Source organism: Seriola lalandi, unplaced genomic scaffold (assembly GCF_002814215.2).
Source record: "Seriola lalandi dorsalis isolate HSWRI2012SDOR001 ecotype SW California unplaced genomic scaffold, Sedor1 jcf7180002054044, whole genome shotgun sequence".
NCBI classification, from domain to species: domain Eukaryota; kingdom Metazoa; phylum Chordata; class Actinopteri; order Carangiformes; family Carangidae; genus Seriola; species Seriola lalandi.
This window is the reverse complement of record NW_019524597.1, coordinates 63936-80966: the sequence shown is the minus strand read 5'-3', so window position 1 is coordinate 80966 and position 17031 is coordinate 63936. Positions and strand designations below refer to the sequence as shown.

At 43.4% G+C, this 17031-nt stretch overlaps 1 protein-coding gene across 1 annotated transcript in view; it reads left to right on the top strand.

Annotated features, from left to right (window-relative positions):
* grik4 (glutamate receptor, ionotropic, kainate 4) overlaps positions 1-17031 on the top strand; it is a 273439-nt gene that overhangs the window by 250522 nt on the left and 5886 nt on the right. Inside the window, exons 15-21 of the mRNA XM_023402955.2 lie at positions 2057-2170; positions 11285-11394; positions 12727-12900; positions 13387-13552; positions 14310-14535; positions 15384-15512; positions 15684-15802. Of these exons, the coding sequence (XP_023258723.1) occupies positions 2057-2170; positions 11285-11394; positions 12727-12900; positions 13387-13552; positions 14310-14535; positions 15384-15512; positions 15684-15802 (1038 nt within the window). The remainder of the gene's footprint in view (positions 1-2056; positions 2171-11284; positions 11395-12726; positions 12901-13386; positions 13553-14309; positions 14536-15383; positions 15513-15683; positions 15803-17031) is intronic.

Below are 17031 nucleotides of genomic sequence, written 5' to 3'. Positions count from 1 at the left end.
CTGCTCTTGTTATTGTCATAGCCCGCCACTGCCCTCGTCCCCTTCTAAGTTGCCTCTGGAAGGATGACCTTCAGCAGAGCCGTGGCAGAATGCGACATGTGTCTCCGATAGCAGCTTGAGCCGTGGAGTGGCAAAATGGGCGGACAAAAAGTCGAGACGTGCTTGAGAGGGATTTGTCGTGGGACGGGGGATGTCTGGAGGGATGTTCCACAGTGGACAGAAAGGCTTGAGTGTGTTTGGTTAAAGGCTTAGAAAGGAATGGGGAAGATGGCAGAGTTAAAAAAAAATTGTGAATGAAAACGGAGGAACAGCTATGTTGGCAAGTTTAATGGATAAACCGAAAGGATTTGAAATATACATTGGGAGCAGCAAAGGAGGACAGCCTGAGGTTATTCCAGACAACAGATACCTGTATCGCTGCCAGTATCATTCAGACTGGACAATATTTCACAGTATGATGGCGATCAGTTTGATGGGTGTGAGACAGCCTGAGCTAACAATGAGTCTGGCCAGGAGGAACCCAGACACCAAAGTATAAGTGCAATATGTTCCTCAATCCACAGTGCTGCGGTTAGAGAACAGAGGTGTACAGCATCTCCAAAGACTGAACTCTTGAAGTCAAACGCATCCTAGAGGGTAATGTTTAATTCATCACTCACATTCACAAGTTTTATTTTGTCCTTTTTTACTGGGTTAGCATGACATGATGGAATGCAAGGGGAAACAGGTATGATGCAATATTGAACAGCCAGCATTACACTGTTTTTTTGGGGGAGTTTTTTTCAGTTGTACTAGAAGGCATAACAGCAGGCAGGCAGAGGAATCCAGTAATCAATATTAATATTCCATTGTCACATAAATATTTCAGCGGCTGTTACGACTGTGTGTTCATTTTTCAAAGGATCAGTGACTTTCTTTGTTGAAATTGCCTAGATGGTCGTTCCCTGCGCGTGGCTTCCTTCCGGCGCTGGGAGCAGGCAATCAGACTTTCAAACGACGGAGGGAAAAAAAAAAAAGAAAAGATGAGTCGGAGGCTGGGGACATCTGATGATGAAGGGTCAAAGCCTGCGGGCTGAGGATAGGGCGGCATCAGCGTGGAGTGTAGGCTTGGGCGCGGTCACAGAGGTGGAAATTTTGAGTGTAATGCACTAATTGAAGCACGGACAAAGCGGGACTGGGGGCTTTTAGGTGAGTATCCAAATGTCTAAAGGTCAGAATAATTATGAGCAAAATTACACATCGCATCACGACAAATTGGATGTTGTAGCAAAAACCCGTGTATGTCTGATGCCCCCCCCCTCTCTTTGTCTCTCTCTCCTTTACATAGAAACAGTGTTTGTGGATTTTGAGTGGCATCTGCGGCGCTGCTGCAGAGCTCCCCTCTCCTCGCTCTCATCCTCCCATTCCTCTCCGTCTCCCCAATCCTCTTAGTTCTCCTGCAGCAGACAAAGAGCAACGCGTTGCTGCTTTTACTCTTCGCTCCTCAGGGAGATGAAAAATCCCTTGCAGTTGCACTTTGCTGGCCTGTATTATTAGTGGGGAGCCATCCAGTATTCAGCGTACATTGACCATTTCTACGTGTGTGTGTGTGTGTCTGTGTGTGTGTGTGTGTGTGTGTGTGTGTGTGTGTGTGTGTGTGTGTGTGTGTGTGTTGTAAAGTGTGTGTTTCACAAGCAAATGCTTTGTCAAGTGATTTGTCTTGACAGTGCTCCCTTGGTCCGCCACAATGGTTACACTGAGCTCTCTTGTGCCCGTCAAACACACACACACACACACATATATAGACACACACAGACACACAGTGCCAATGCTGGATTATCCTCGCCACAGATAGTGCTATTGGCGGACAAAAGGGCTGTGGGATACAAAAGGGCATTATAAGGGAATTAGCAACTAGTTGCCCACCTCTTATGTCATCCTCGTCTTCTTTACAAGCTCTGACATCATTGGTTTATGTCATATACTTATGTTACTTCCCCACCGCTGTGTTCAATGTTCCTTTAAGTATATTGTGTGATACCACAGGATGTGAAACTACTTGCGGTCTGCGTTTCAGAAAGCTGACCTGGCAGTCGCCGGCCTCACCATCACAGCAGAGCGTGAAAAGGTCATTGACTTCTCCAAGCCTTTTATGACCCTTGGCATCAGCATCATGTACCGCGTCCACCTGGTGAGTTACCTCCCACCGGCCCTCCCACATCCTCCACCCCCAACACCCACTCTCACCAGTCACCCTGGCTCCAGTAGCAGCTTGCGGGAGAGCACAGAAGGCTCAGCTAAGTCTAATGCCTGAGAAGGAACTACTAGCACTTTTGGTCTGTAGAGTCTCTCTCACTTAGTCTGCCATAATCCCCTCACACTCTCCTCCTCCTCACCTCCCAGCTACTCCATTTCCCAATCACCTGTGTGTTTTCATGGCGACACTCTACATCCTCTACCTGCTTTCATCCTCTCCTCCAACCTTTAGTCTTGTTTCATTGCTTCTTCTTAATCTTCCAAACATCTTTCCCCTTCTGTCCCTGCAGTCTCAGCTTTTTAACGGTGTCCAGTTCTTTTCACTTCTCTCGTGTTTGCTCATTTCCTCCTTCTGTTGCCACCCCCTCCCCCCAATCCTCCTAACTCCAGATGGCCTGTTTTATAGTGTGAACTTCCTGATGAATTTAGCAGTTTCACAGTTGTGTTCTCCTTGCCCTCTGATTGGGTTTGGTCATCTTATTCACACAAGCAACACGCTCCATGCTCCATAGAGAGCAAGCCCAAGCAAGAAACAGTGAAACAACAGCAGGGCAGGTGGAAATGAGCCAGTGTTTGCAGAGTCAGTGGCCTATTAATCATCAGTCCTCCCCCCAAAACCCAAGGTGACACAGCAGGGCCCAGTATGGCTCTGGCCACGGGCCGCACTGAGGTGCTGTGGCACATGCACGAGCTAACATTAGTATAGTATCCCAAAGGGGCGTTTACTCACATTCCATCTTTCTTGTAATCCTCACTGTTTTTCACCTTCCCATAGTCTGCGCACAGCGCTAATAGGTGTAGCAGTGAGGGACTCAATTGAGCGCCAACAGTTGGGGAGAATCAATCGATGCTCGCTGCAGGTGCAGTGGGAAGAAAGAAAGCAGTTATTATTCTGATTCTGGTGAAAATTACCTGCAAAACACTCAGCACAGATAAAATAAACACAAACCGTTGACAAGTTCAAGGTTAGAATATATTGTATACAATATAGAAGACAAAACTTATCACTAAAAATCTGAAGGAAAAGTCTCCCCGAAGTGAAAAGAAAATTCACTTTATACTGTTCCAAGGACAAAGAATTGTGACTGACCGTCTGCCCAACAAGAATCAGATCTCTTCATGCACTAATGTACCCTAAAAGCATGTACAGGAATTCTGGGAAAGAGGCCTTCTTGATATGAAAACACACAACATCTAGTTACACTTCACATGATGTCCTCACTTTCCTCAGCTACATGAATCCCAAAGACACACAGTATCGTGATAGTTTACCTTCACAGGATAAAGTATGTGGAGATCTTGAAGAGAGAAAGAAATAGAGAAAGGAAAGGTACATGGTAAAAGAAACACAGAAGACAGGTGTCCCCTGTCTTTGTCTCTCTCTCTCATTTGCTCCTTAATTTTTCATTGCCCCTTGGTATTTTCTCAAATCAGACTCAGAGCAGCCCCTCAGCAATTCGATATTTGAATTTCTGTGACTGCACTTGTTTAGTTCTAATCCACTGACTATTGATCTGAGGCACAGTGATTTCTACAAGGAGGTTTGCTGCTTATTTCAAACTTTAAATGAAAATTTCTGTCTAATCAATAAGAATGGCGAATGCAATAAAATAAAGGCTCCTGTTGGGTATTAATTACCCTCAGACTATCAGCTATTTAATCTCCATTTCTCCTCTTTGTATGTTTTCTATGTCTGTCTCTCACACACACACACACACACACACACAAACACGCACACACGCACACACACACACACACTGTTTTTCTCTTTTACCGGTATCCTTTTTGTTTTGTCATTAATTTATATTTATTAAAGCTGTGATAGTCCTTCACATTCTGAGCCAAACAAAATGGACAATATTTTTTTTTAGTTACAACAATATAGCAAAAGGCATAATCCTGTTTGGGCAAAAATTACTTGAGTATTGCAAAGCTATCTCACTGCCTTTAAACCCAGTTCAGACCAAAAACAGCAAAACTAAATAAATGTATTTCCTGTATGAAACAGCAGAAAGAAGCAACAACCCTGGACTGAACCTCTACAGGTTTCTCCACTCTAAAAACTCTCATCTGTCACAGTCAAGTTTTCCACGGGGTGTTCAGAACAGTGGTAAATCTCAGCACTTAATTACCTGTCGCATGGTTTTGTGACAGTGGTTTACATTACACGAAAAGACAGGGGATCGGATTCCCTCGAGGGATCGCCGTTGCCTTGTGCCTTGTTCCTTGTGCCTTGTGCCTTGTCTACCGATTCTGTTTTGATTTCTGAAGCACCAGACTGAAATAAAAAATATAGGAACAAATCTCAGACAGCTTGCAGCTCGCCGGGAGAAGAGGAGCTCTGCCTGTCAAGGTCCTCCAGAGGTCTCTTGTGCCTGGTTAAGGATTTGTAGTTATGTACTGCACACAGTCACATAGTAGTGTATATTATATGGTGTACTCTCTGTCCTTTGACATGCATGTGGTTTTGAGGCCGTATAAATAAATTTGATTTGCTTTTATACACAAATCAAAAAGGACACCTTCACCTCAGCAGCTGGTACAATTTATGTCAGTGCTCGCCTGAAAAAGGGCGTCAGAGTTATGAACCCAGACATAACCTAAAGCTACTGTCAACCTCTGCTCATAAAAGCCTTCCCTCCCATTACATTCATCACCTGTACAACAAAAAGGCCATATGCTGTAACCCAAGATCCCAATGCTCCAAAGTATTTAATATCTCGTGTTCATTTAAACGATTCCTTCATTTAGGAGACTGTGCAACAAAGTCAGCATGTGTGCGCGTGTGTATATAAGAGGATGAGAGAGAGGCGCTTAATTAGACATAGGAGTTAATTAGGGGCGTGTGGAAGCCGTGTCAGATGCGGCAGCTGCCCCAAGGGTAGAGCATGACATACGGAGCTTTATTGACTCTCTGGCCACACACGACCTCAGACAAAATTACACAGTCACAAACACATGTGGCCCTGTGTATATTGATATACACACCCACACGCACTCTCCGAGCACTTTATCGGGAGCAGCATACTAATACTGAGCAGAGCCTCCTTTCTCTCTCAAAACAGCCTCGATGCTTCGGGTCATGGATTCAACCAGATGTTGGAAACATTCCTCTGACATTCTGCTCCATGTTGACACGATTGCATCACATCATTTCTGCAGATCCGTCAGCTGCACATTCACGTTGTCTATCTCCAGTTCTACCACATCGCAGAGGTGTTCTACAGGATACAGATCTGGTGACTGGGGAGACCACTGAAGTCCACTGAACTCACTGTCATGTTCATGATTTGCTTTGTGATGTGGTGCATTATCATAGTGGGAGTAGCCATTAGAATATGGTAAATTGTGGTTATAAAGGGAAGCACATGTTCAGCAACAGTATTCAGATCAGCTGTTTCATTCAACCCATGATCGACTGTTATTAAGGGACCCAAAGTGTGACTGGAAAATATTCCCCACACCATTACACCACCTGGCCTGATGACACAAGGCAGGTCAGGCTCATAGATTCATGCTTTCGATGCCAAATTCTGATTCTACCATCTGCTGCCTCAGCAGAAATCCAGATTCGTCAGGCCAGGCTACGTTTTTTCAAGTCTTCAACTGTCCAGTTTTGGTGAGTCTGTGTCCTCTGCAGGTTCTGTTTTCTGTTCTTAGCTGACAAGAATGGGTCCTTATCCTCCCCAAGATCGACATGTTGTTCGTTCTTAGAAGCTTTTCTGCTCACCACAGTTGTAAAGAGTAGTTATCTGAGGTACTGTGGCCTTTCTATCAGCTCCAACCAGTCTACCCATTCTTCTCTGACCTCTCTCATCAACAAGGTGTTTCAACTGCTGCTCAGTTCTGCTTTTTTTTCCACATCATCCTGAGTAAAAACTCTAGAGACTGTTGTGCTTGAAAATCTCCGGAGATCAGCAGTGTCAGAAATACTCAAATCAGCTCGTCTGGCACCAACAATCATGCCACGGTCAAAGTCACTGAGGTCACATTTTCTCTCCATTCTGATGTTTAATGTGAACATTAACTAAAACTCCAGCAGGCCTGTATCTGCAGGATTTTTTGCACTGCACTGCTGCCACATGATTGGCTGATTGGATAATTGTACGAATAGGCAGGTGAAAAGGTGTTCCTATTAAAGTACTCTGTGCATGCTGTCACACATACGACACGAAAACACGCACTGCAACACACAGGTGTATGTATGCACAAAACACACAGACATAAAGCCCAAGAGTCAGCAGCATGTTGTTGTGAAAATGACCCTGTGACCCCGACCAAATCAACTGCTCTCCAGACGGAGACCCTGCAGCCATCTCAACAGCCGTAACAGCTGACAGCGTCCGCTCTGACACGATTAGAAATGCACACACTATCAGAGAGCCCAGAAAAAAAAAAAGGCAGAAGGTAGGGAGACACGGCGATGAGAGAGGGAGACAGCCAACATAAAAGAGAATGAGCAAGAAACAGGTAAAAAAGAGAAGAAGACGGGGTGGAGAGAACATGGAGAAATGGGAGCAGAGAAGCAAGCCGGAGAAAGTAGAGAGTTGAAATGACAGTGGAAAGTCTCCTTCAGTGAGTCGGTATTCAGGCAGGCAGCCTCGGGGGGCAACACCATGGTATGAATACCAAGAGGGAGGATGACTAGGTGAAATCCTTGACTGGATAACCTCACCAGCTCCTTCAGCCACCCTCCTGGCAGGCAGGCAATCCCCCGAGAGAGACAGAGGTGGGGAAGAGAGGGGAATGAAGGTGGGACAGTAGGAAGAAAACAAGGGCAGTGCGAGGTAAAATGAATGAGTTCTTCATCTGTGTGTTAAGAGGAAGAAGGGATATACACGCATATCATTATAGGCAGCAATTCTTCGCTTTTCTATTTGTTTAGATGTACTCATAAAAACAGGTCATAAAGGATGTTTCGCCCTCTGCGCCGCGTCTGCATTCTCTCTGGTCTATTGATTTGCTTCGTGCCCTCTTCTCATCTTAACATGACGATAAACCTCTATAAAATGATTCCCCTGCCGCTAATAAAAATTATTTAAACACAGCAGCAAATGTTTATGTGTGAAGAGCGAGAGCAACCTGTTGCTGTAATGTAGACTCATATACAGACATTTGGTGCTTGTTCCGCTCTGTAATCTCTTCATTGCAGCAGATTTACTTTTGATACCTAACTCATGCACCAAGGCAACTAAGAATGTTAAGTACTACTAGTTTGTAAGGGCTTTATGGCAGAGTTTTGGAGTCTTCTGCCTCTTCCAAGTGCATATCTCTCATTAAACAGTAACTACCAAACTAGCCATGGTTGATGTGTTTTTCCCAACCAGACGTGAACTACCTGCTGCCTCTGTGTTCAGCACCGGTGCTTCCTGTGCACTGGATTGCCCAAGCACAGATGACTGACAGCCTAGACAGCTGCTGACAAGCTTTGAAACACAAACACATACACACCAATACACATCTACTGACAGTCTGTCTTGCACACACAGACTTAGCTTCCAAAATGAAGAGAGAGCAGACCACCTATATGGGCTCACTGTTTAAACATTAATCCAAGGGCATTTAGATGGACTGGGAGGTGCTGGGGTTTTTTTTAATTGCTCTCTCAAGTCAGTTTATCTCCGAGAACTTGTGAATTGCCAAAGACGCTAGATATTTGAATACATAAGTTATTATAATGAATGTCTCTGACAGCTGCAGAGATTAATCGGGTAAACCCCTGTGAAGGACTAATGCACTGTTTCATAAGTACATAACAGGAAGCAGGACTTAGTCCACCTGTCCTATGGGCCACCTCCACAGTTACTTAGTGTACGGACTGCACTCTGAAGCTGTGGCAAAACAAATGTAAACATGGCATTAACATATTTTTTGGCAGCGCAAGCTATAAACACAGCATTGGCACATTAGCACCTTTGTAAAGCTGTTATGGCTAACATGTTATCCAACAGTTGCTTGATATATTTACGCATTCAGGAGAAACATTAGCATTCATTTGGATTCATGTTTTCAGGAACCTGACACATGTAAATCCAATATTTACTTTCAGCTCTGTTTTTGGTCTCCACCAACTCTTGAGGGAAATATCTTGCTCTTTCGCTGCTAAATGTTCCACTATGTTCACTGGCATATCACTCACTTTGTCTGTCTGTTGTTTGGTCCTGGGCAATGTACTGTACAGTGGGGTTATTGGAGCAGGAGCAGATAAGAGCAGTGAGAGTGAATCAAAACAGTAAAATGATTCATAGAGAGAAGAGGAATTACAAAGTCAGTTAATTCTGTTGTTTTGTCACTATCGGCCCTTTTTACAATACACATAATTATTTGGTTTATTGTTAATACATCAATGTTGATTAGACCAGACATCACAGTACCAACAATTATGTTATTTGTCGTCACAAGATGCTCATTAAAGAGTTTCATTTAGCCTGTTCTTTCTATCTGAAATGTTTGTGAAATGGAAAAAAAAGTGTTTCCATATAAAAATATCTTGACACATTTTGGAAATGTGCGCACAGATTTTTTGAATACATTTTGTGCAGCTCTCATTTAGCCTCTCGGAATCTCTGTATGCTCATTAGTGTGTCTGCTGCAGCCTCACTGTGGATAATTTCAACTCCTGAAAACATGACTTTGTCGCTGAGTCTTAAAACAAACATATTACAGCACCAGCGTCAGGATTCCTCAGCAGCACAACTCCTACTGGTTCCCTATTTTCCTTTTTCTCTCCGTCTCTATTTCCGATCACTTCTCCACCATTTGTTAGCACGAGAGTCCCGCGTCTCTGCAGCTCTCTTCATCTTAATAATAGCACCTTAGTGGGAGCTTAAGATGTGGACAAGCGGGCCAAGCAGTTAACAAAACGCTGGTTCAGCATGCACCAAACTGGACCAGCAAACAGGACTCATGTCAGCACATATACTGCTGTTACCCCACTAATGCCAGTGCCAACTAGAAGCAGCTATGGCAGTGGTTGTCACTTTGCATCAGTACTCTACCTCTGAGATGGCAATTGTGTGTTTCACTACTCCACTGTTCTATTTTCAGACAGCTATCATCATCATCATAAGCATTACCCTCTATAGATAGACTGACAGACATTAAGTCTGGCAAGCTGATTTGAATCATGCTAAAAAATTAGAAGCTCACTCCCCTCTCCTGCTTTCTGCACCGCTCCTATTTTACTCAGTCAAGCTAATATGCAAGTGATTACAGACACATTAATGAATTTTCATCTCTGTGCAAGTCTAAATGGGGGTTCGTTTATCATAACAAATGCCCACCGAAAATAATTTCACCCTCTTGCTGCAAATTTAATTTTCAAGGGCCTCGCAAATGTATTACTGCAGTGTTTTGGCATCTGTGATCTCCCCTAGGAGTACCTAATAGAGTATTTTTGCATAAAAACGATTTGGGGTTGCTCAGGTGTGCTCCGCTGTGCTGCCTTTTGACGCAGATATTGAAGATAAATCTTTCCATTTTTTACTCATTTTTTGGGGCATTTTTATTCCTTCATTTCCCACGGACAGCGAAGACAGACAGGAAATGCTGGAAGGAGAGCGTGGAGAATGCCACGCAGTGAATGGTGCAGCTGGTCGGTAGTCGAATCGTAGACTTTCTGCTCAAGGCATTTATGCCCATGTGGGTATATACCCTAACCACTCAGCCATCAGGTGGCCCCCAAGATGAGACAGTTGGTAGTTTGATCGCCTCCACTATTTAACTGTCCTGCTGGCTCGAGCAAGCACCTCCATTTCATAGTCATTACCAGATGGTGGATGTGCATCTGTATGTAAATGGCCCATATTCCCACGCTGATGTTCGGTCAGCCTGGCTATACGCTGAATATGCACATAAGAAATATGATGTGCACAAACACACACAGGGACACGGACACACACATAAATAACCACACACAATCACTCTGATACTTGGCCCTGGTTCACCAGTAATTGGTTTCATTTAGAGGACAATAGCTGTTGACGCAGGATAATGAAACATTCGAAATTAGACCCTATATTCCCATCGCTCTACAAGCTGCCAACCTTATTTCAGCCATTTTATCTCCTCGGCTACTGGTTACCAATCCAAACCAATACATAACAGCCCATAGTTGCTTTGGCACAGCTAGCCTTTTTGTCCAAGCAAAAGCTATTAATCTCTTTCACTTTTTTCCTCCGAGCTGGGACACTGTGCACTCCCAGTCATACAGGAAGTCAACTATAGGTCACAGAAATGAATTTCTGTTTAATGTGGCTGTAATGGTTTAGTTGATTATTTGACCTTTCTCCCTCTGCCACATACAACCTTGAGCAGAGCACAAATGGTGGCTGTTGTCTTTATCTCTGTTAATTATTTTGACCTCTAATTGTTCTTCATGAATACTGTATCTTATGTAATTTCATGTAAAAGCATACTGTATACCAATTAACGGGAAATAGTTGTCGGTTAATTTGATTATTTTTTGTTTTTCAGCGGCACAATTTGGGATAGAAACCCTCTTATCTGTGGTGTTGTATCAGTATACAGGCCTGTGCCACTCTGTTGACAATTCATGGGAGACTGAGTTTGTGCTTTCATACAGTGTTGATCTGAATGTTTACATGCAAATGAGATTCATATAATTATAGTGCTATCAGTTTAGGACAGGGAAATCTATGCTTATCACATCAAAATCCCTTTATTTACTGTCCCAGTCACCTTTTCCATCTTTTCCAAATTACACAGACTGAGGCAAATGTTGGTTAACAGCGACCAAATTGGGCCTGGGGAAAACGAATCAACACTGAAACTCAGTAACATTTCTCTTTTATTAATCTTGGCACTCACTGCATGGAGGTGACATGTTAGAAATTCGTAAACTTCATCTGCTGCTAATTAGTCAGTCTTCACCTTTACAAGTAAGTATATAATGTCTCACTTCCTTGTTCGACTGAAGCCTTTCTTGGGTTGGCCTGAGTGATTTGAACATGGGATCAAACTGTCTCTTCACCTGAGCAGGCTGTAATGATTTTAACTCTGTACACTATGCATGTGTTTTGTGTTTTAGGGAAGAAGGCCAGGCTACTTCTCCTTCCTGGATCCCTTCTCCCCTGGCGTCTGGCTCTTCATGCTTCTGGCCTACTTGGCTGTCAGCTGCGTCCTCTTTCTGGTGGCCAGGTGAAGAGCTCACTAGTATATGCTCTGTACAGGTGACACAGAGGAAACAAAGAGACACAAACAAAAGGGGGTAGAGTGCAGAGAGTAATAAGACAAAAGGGTTTGTTTGGGGGTGATACGGAGGAGGAAACAGGTGTCTGTTCTCTCGCGTCTCTCTTCCGTTGATCTTCCACATCACAGTGAAAGAGAAGTTTCTCCTCCCAGTGGTGGGTCTCCAGCGTCACAGTGACACCTGCTGGACATGCTGGGAACTGGCACAACTGCTGTTCAAAACACGATTGTGTATACATTTAAAACATTGTTAATACAAACTGATCCAATGAAGAAACTATCAAAAATTGAAATTGTATGTCTAATGTAACTCCCTCTATAAACAATCTAATTTCCCATATGAACAACATCTGCGGAAGGCGAGGAATGTAATTTGTTCATGTCAGTCATGTAGATACTATGTATTAACCAAGTTTTGCCAAGAACAGTATTTCCTTTATAATCATACTGGGAATTATGCCTTATAGGATAGGTTCAATAGGTTCACATTTATTCAGGTCTGTCCTAAAACAATACTCACATGCTGAACTGTACATTGACAAAGTTGTCAGTCACTGCAAAAACACATTCCAAAGTTCAGCTGGAGAAGCTTAGATGAGGTTTCAGGGGTCCAAAACATATCAAGTGGGTATTTACCAGAGATGCAGTCTTTGTAGCATCAAATTCCTTCTTTGAGTTACTGTCCTCCAGCAAGAGCTCAGCAAGTAAACACTTTAGAAGATACCCACTGGATTGAGGAATAGATCTTTTCAAAGCCAGTATGAACAGGACAAGTAATTACAGCAACCAATAACTCTTTCAGTGTACTTATGGGCATGTGAGTATTGTATTAAGATAGACTTATAAATGTGAGTTTAAATCTTTATTGATTCTGACAGATCAGAAGGGAATTACACTCTAGTTTTGAGAAAAAGACAACACTGCTGTCTCAATCTAGCACATGACAGAGTTGTCACATGACTTTAGCTTCATGCAACAGCATTTGAACATAGCAATTACCTTGCCGTCACCCCACTGCTTAAGTAGGCAGCACATGGGGAATAAGAAGCAGGTTGGTTCTCTCTCTAGAGAGCCAAGGTTACTTTGTGCTCAGTTGACTGTTAGAGTTGTTTTGTTCCTCGTCTTTCACCACTCCTGTTCTTTCTCCGTTTCGCTCTCTCCCTGTCTCTTGAGTTTTGCTCTCATCAGAATACCTAATCCAGCTCTCATCCCTACTCTTGTTGGCTGTGTTCCTCCTCTGACTCTCTCCGTTGTCTAACTGCATTGTCTTGTTCTCCCCAGATTGACGCCTTATGAGTGGTACAACCCCCACCCGTGTCTAAAGGGTCGCTGTAACCTGCTGATCAACCAGTACTCGCTTGGCAACAGTTTCTGGTTCCCTGTTGGAGGCTTCATGCAACAAGGATCCACCATTGCTCCCAGAGCTCTGTCCACACGTTGTGTCAGCGGAGTGTGGTTAGTATTGTCTGCAGAGACAAACAATCATGAGTGCATTTGCATGTTTTCAGCTTTTCCATTCAGTCCTGTCCTGTTTTAGTTTTGTGCATAATGCTCCATCATGGAATGCGTTACATCTCTGATGTTAGCTTGAAGCGTCATTCCCAATTTCAGGGACATCAGGGTTCAAGATGAGACAGTGATGGCATTTGTGCATGTTCATATGTGAGATATTGTCCGTGTATGTCTGCCTTTGCAGCTAAAACTTCACTTCCTTTCATCCCAACCGAGCATCGTCACCTTTATCCATTCACACCCACCCATTCATCCATCCACCTCTTCATCAGCTGAAAATCCTGCAGTGTCTCCTTCTCTCAGGTGCGCAGTTATTTTAAACCTCCTACACTTTCACCTAGACAATCTATCTTCATCCACTAGTCTGCCCATTTACATATTTTTTATAGGTGAATACATATGTTCTTGTCCTCTGCCTTTCCTCCACAGGTGGGCCTTCACATTAATCATAATCTCATCCTACACCGCCAACCTGGCTGCCTTCCTAACAGTCCAGAGGATGGAGGTGCCGATAGAGTCAGTAGACGACCTGGCAGATCAGACGGCGATAGAGTATGGCACCATGCACGGAGGATCCACAATGACCTTCTTCCAGGTCAGAGGTTACACATAGAATTGCATATGAAACGTTGTTTATGCTGCTAGATCACAGCCACATACACACACTCACAACCACAGAGCCCCTGTGATCAATGGGCCATCAGTGATGTTATCCTCCTCATCACCTTCCTGTCCTTCCTGTCTCCCTCCTCTAACCACACGTTTTATTTGTTTCCTGTCTGTTCTTTGCCACAACCATTCAATATCTTTCTCCTCAGGGAGATGGGGCAATGTCCAGGCTCCTAAGAGAGACACACACTATCTTCTTTCATCCTCTCAAGAGTTGACCTTAGAGAAAGAGAAAAAACAGAGAGAAACAGAGAATGAGTGTGTTACAGGGGTGAGAGACAGTGAAGGATGATATAAGGGGAGAAAAGAGAGATATTAGCCTCTTCTTTCTTAGTGCTTTTACATCCACTGGACCTTGAATAACTCAGGGAAGACAGGCCAAGAGAAAGTAGAGGACAGGTGGGGATGTTAAATGAAGTTTCTGTTTTGGACACTGAAGCTATTGAAATGGAAAAAGGTGTGCTAAAAGAAAAGAAAAATTCACATTTAACAGCTGCACTGCCTTCAGAGAATCAGAGAGCTCGAATAAAACCGTCAGTCAAGAAAACCAAAAAAGAAAAACAAATGAAAATCAATCTCCGCTTCTGCAAAAGTCGAAAATATGTATCTACGACTGATAGACTTTTGTTTACCCTGTGGGTTTTGTCTCAGTTTCTCATATCTCGTCTCTCACCACTCTGCAGAACTCTCGCTATCAGACTTACCAGCGAATGTGGAACTTCATGCACTCAAAGCAGCCAAGTGTGTTCGTGAAGAGCACCGAGGAGGGGATCGCCCGTGTCCTCAACTCCAACTATGCCTACTTGCTAGAGAGCACCATGAACGAGTACTACCGCCAGAGGAACTGCAACCTGACGCAGATTGGAGGACTGCTGGACACCAAGGGCTATGGCATCGGCATGCCACTGGGTGAGTGGAGAAACAAAGGGGGCGGGGTGGGGATTAAAAGTAAGGGAAGAGAAAAGGAGAATTGAGAGACAGAGAGAGGTAGATAGATAGATCGACAGATAGATACTTCTTGGCGTAAAAATGAAGGCAACAGAGGACAAAAGCTTTTGCTTGAATACGCTATGATTCATGTTGAAGTTATGAAGAAGGAATGACGAGCAGGGGCGTTAGTTGAAGGATACAGTTTAAACGTCACATTGGAAAGTTAAATTGAAAAGTAAAGCCTCAACAAAGCCAAACCATTAGCTTCTATCAAGAGGGAAAAATGATGCAAAAAGTGAGAAACTAAAAGAGACTTACTGCTAGACTTCAATCGAGCCGCTTTTTCCACACCGTGATGGCAGAAGTGAGAATTTGAAATATTGTTCCTGTAGAATGGGGAGCTGTTGCCGAGTTACTCAATTGCTGCTCTGAGAGTATAAACACAGGGTTTATTTACACTTTGATCTCAAGTTGAGTCAAACCGCAGATTGGGGAAAACACACCTTAAAGTAAACAAGATTAATATCAATCCCTTTGATGTTTAAATGTGGCTGATGTTCCATACTACACACTATGAAGTGACCCGTAGAACACTGCGAAATCATAGCAAGCCCTTCAATCTTATATATTTGAAATCTTAATTTTGTTGAAAGAAATTCTTCTAATGGGGTGACATAATTTCACACAGAGGAAAAAGTAATAGAAATGTGTGTTGTACTGGAAACAAGATGATTTTTCTTTTTTCCCTGAAGGTACAGCTGTAAGGTTAATACCTTGTCTTTTTTGCACTGTGCATCTGTGAGCTGTGCCCCTCTCTTCCCCCCTAGGGTCAGTGTACCGTGATGAGTTTGACCTGGCCATTCTCAAACTGCAGGAGGACAATCGTTTGGAGATCCTCAAGAGGAAGTGGTGGGATGGTGGCAAGTGTCCAAAGGAGGAGGACCACCGCGCCAAAGGTTTGTCACGGATTAATCTTCATCTCGTCCTCGTTCTTCAGCTCCACGTCAACTTGTGGAACAGTACTTTGTCTGCATTAATGTTTCCTTCTTCTACGAATCCCTCTTCCCGTCATCTCTCTCCTTCTCCCTCACTCATGCGTCTCCCGCTCCATCTTGTCGTCTCTCCAGGTCTGGGTATGGAGAACATTGGCGGCATCTTCGTGGTGCTGGTGTGTGGCCTGCTGGTGGCTATCTTCATGGCAGTGCTGGAGTTTGTGTGGATGTTAAGGCAGACGCCGGGAAATGAGGTGAGAGAGGGCTATCTAACCTGCATCTGCTTTGTCTCCCTCTCCCCTCCCTGGCACCCACCCCCCCGTGGAGCAGCTAGGCTTTCCAACAGTGCGCAGCTTTGACAGGAAGTGTAGCAGGTGTCTTCTTCTTCCTCTTCTTATTTCGGGTTCCACTTGACACCCAGCCTTCCTCCGACCAGCCTTTGACACATAATCAGCACAAAACCAAAGATATACCTCACTTATACCTCACTCAGAGTACACACATATATACGGATTATTTTTTATTTATAGCGGTAGAAGATTCATACATATATATTACATTGAATATTGCACATAATATAGAATATTGAATGTAGTTAGATCTTATTGCTGGTGACTACATGCTTACAGGGTGCTGCCAATGATTCCTCTTAAAAAATAATTTTGATTGTTTTATCTTAGCCTTAATCCAGTTATCTTTTTAGTGAAAAAGATGTCTGGCATTGTGTGCACATCTTCACTCAAAATGCAGTTGTCAGAGACCAGAGGTCATTCATTCCATCATAGGGTAAAATGATGGACAGTGTTGGACTAGCTGTTGCTGTCATCCAGAAATTTAATATCTGATCGCCAATACAACCGGATGTGGGAAGTAGAAGCGTTTGTAAATAAAAGGTTTCTACTTCAGGAAAGCAAGTATAAGTATTTTTCACTGTGAAAAGTTTAAAGTGGTTTACACTTATAGTGTGTGATTTATTATTATCCTATCCTGTACAATAAAAATGATAAATCAAAAATATTTATATAATTATATAAATTCCTTGATTGCTTCATCTGTAATAAGGAGTAGAAAGCAATATGAGGAGTGTGTCCGTTCTTGTCACAGCACTCCTGCTGTTCGGAGAGACGTCTTCATCCAGACAAAGGCCAGTTTAAACTTCCAGAAAATGATCACTGCTGTTAGTGAGGAATCTGCTGCTGTGCTATCCCTGAGGCGTGGGCACCATTAAAATGGTTGAGTAATATATGTGAGAAAGATGTGCATGCAGTGTTCTAATTATTTCTGATGTGCTTCCTTTAAACGATACCTGATAATTGTCTTCTTGGACTCCACACTGTGATTTTAATTCAATAAACATTCAGAATGTGAAAGTCGAAAACCAACTCATGTGATTTCTTCTTTTTGAGCAGCATCGATTTACGTTTCACTCTAACCTGTAAACTCTGTGCGTGTGTGTGTGTGTGTGTGTGTGTGTGTGTGTGTG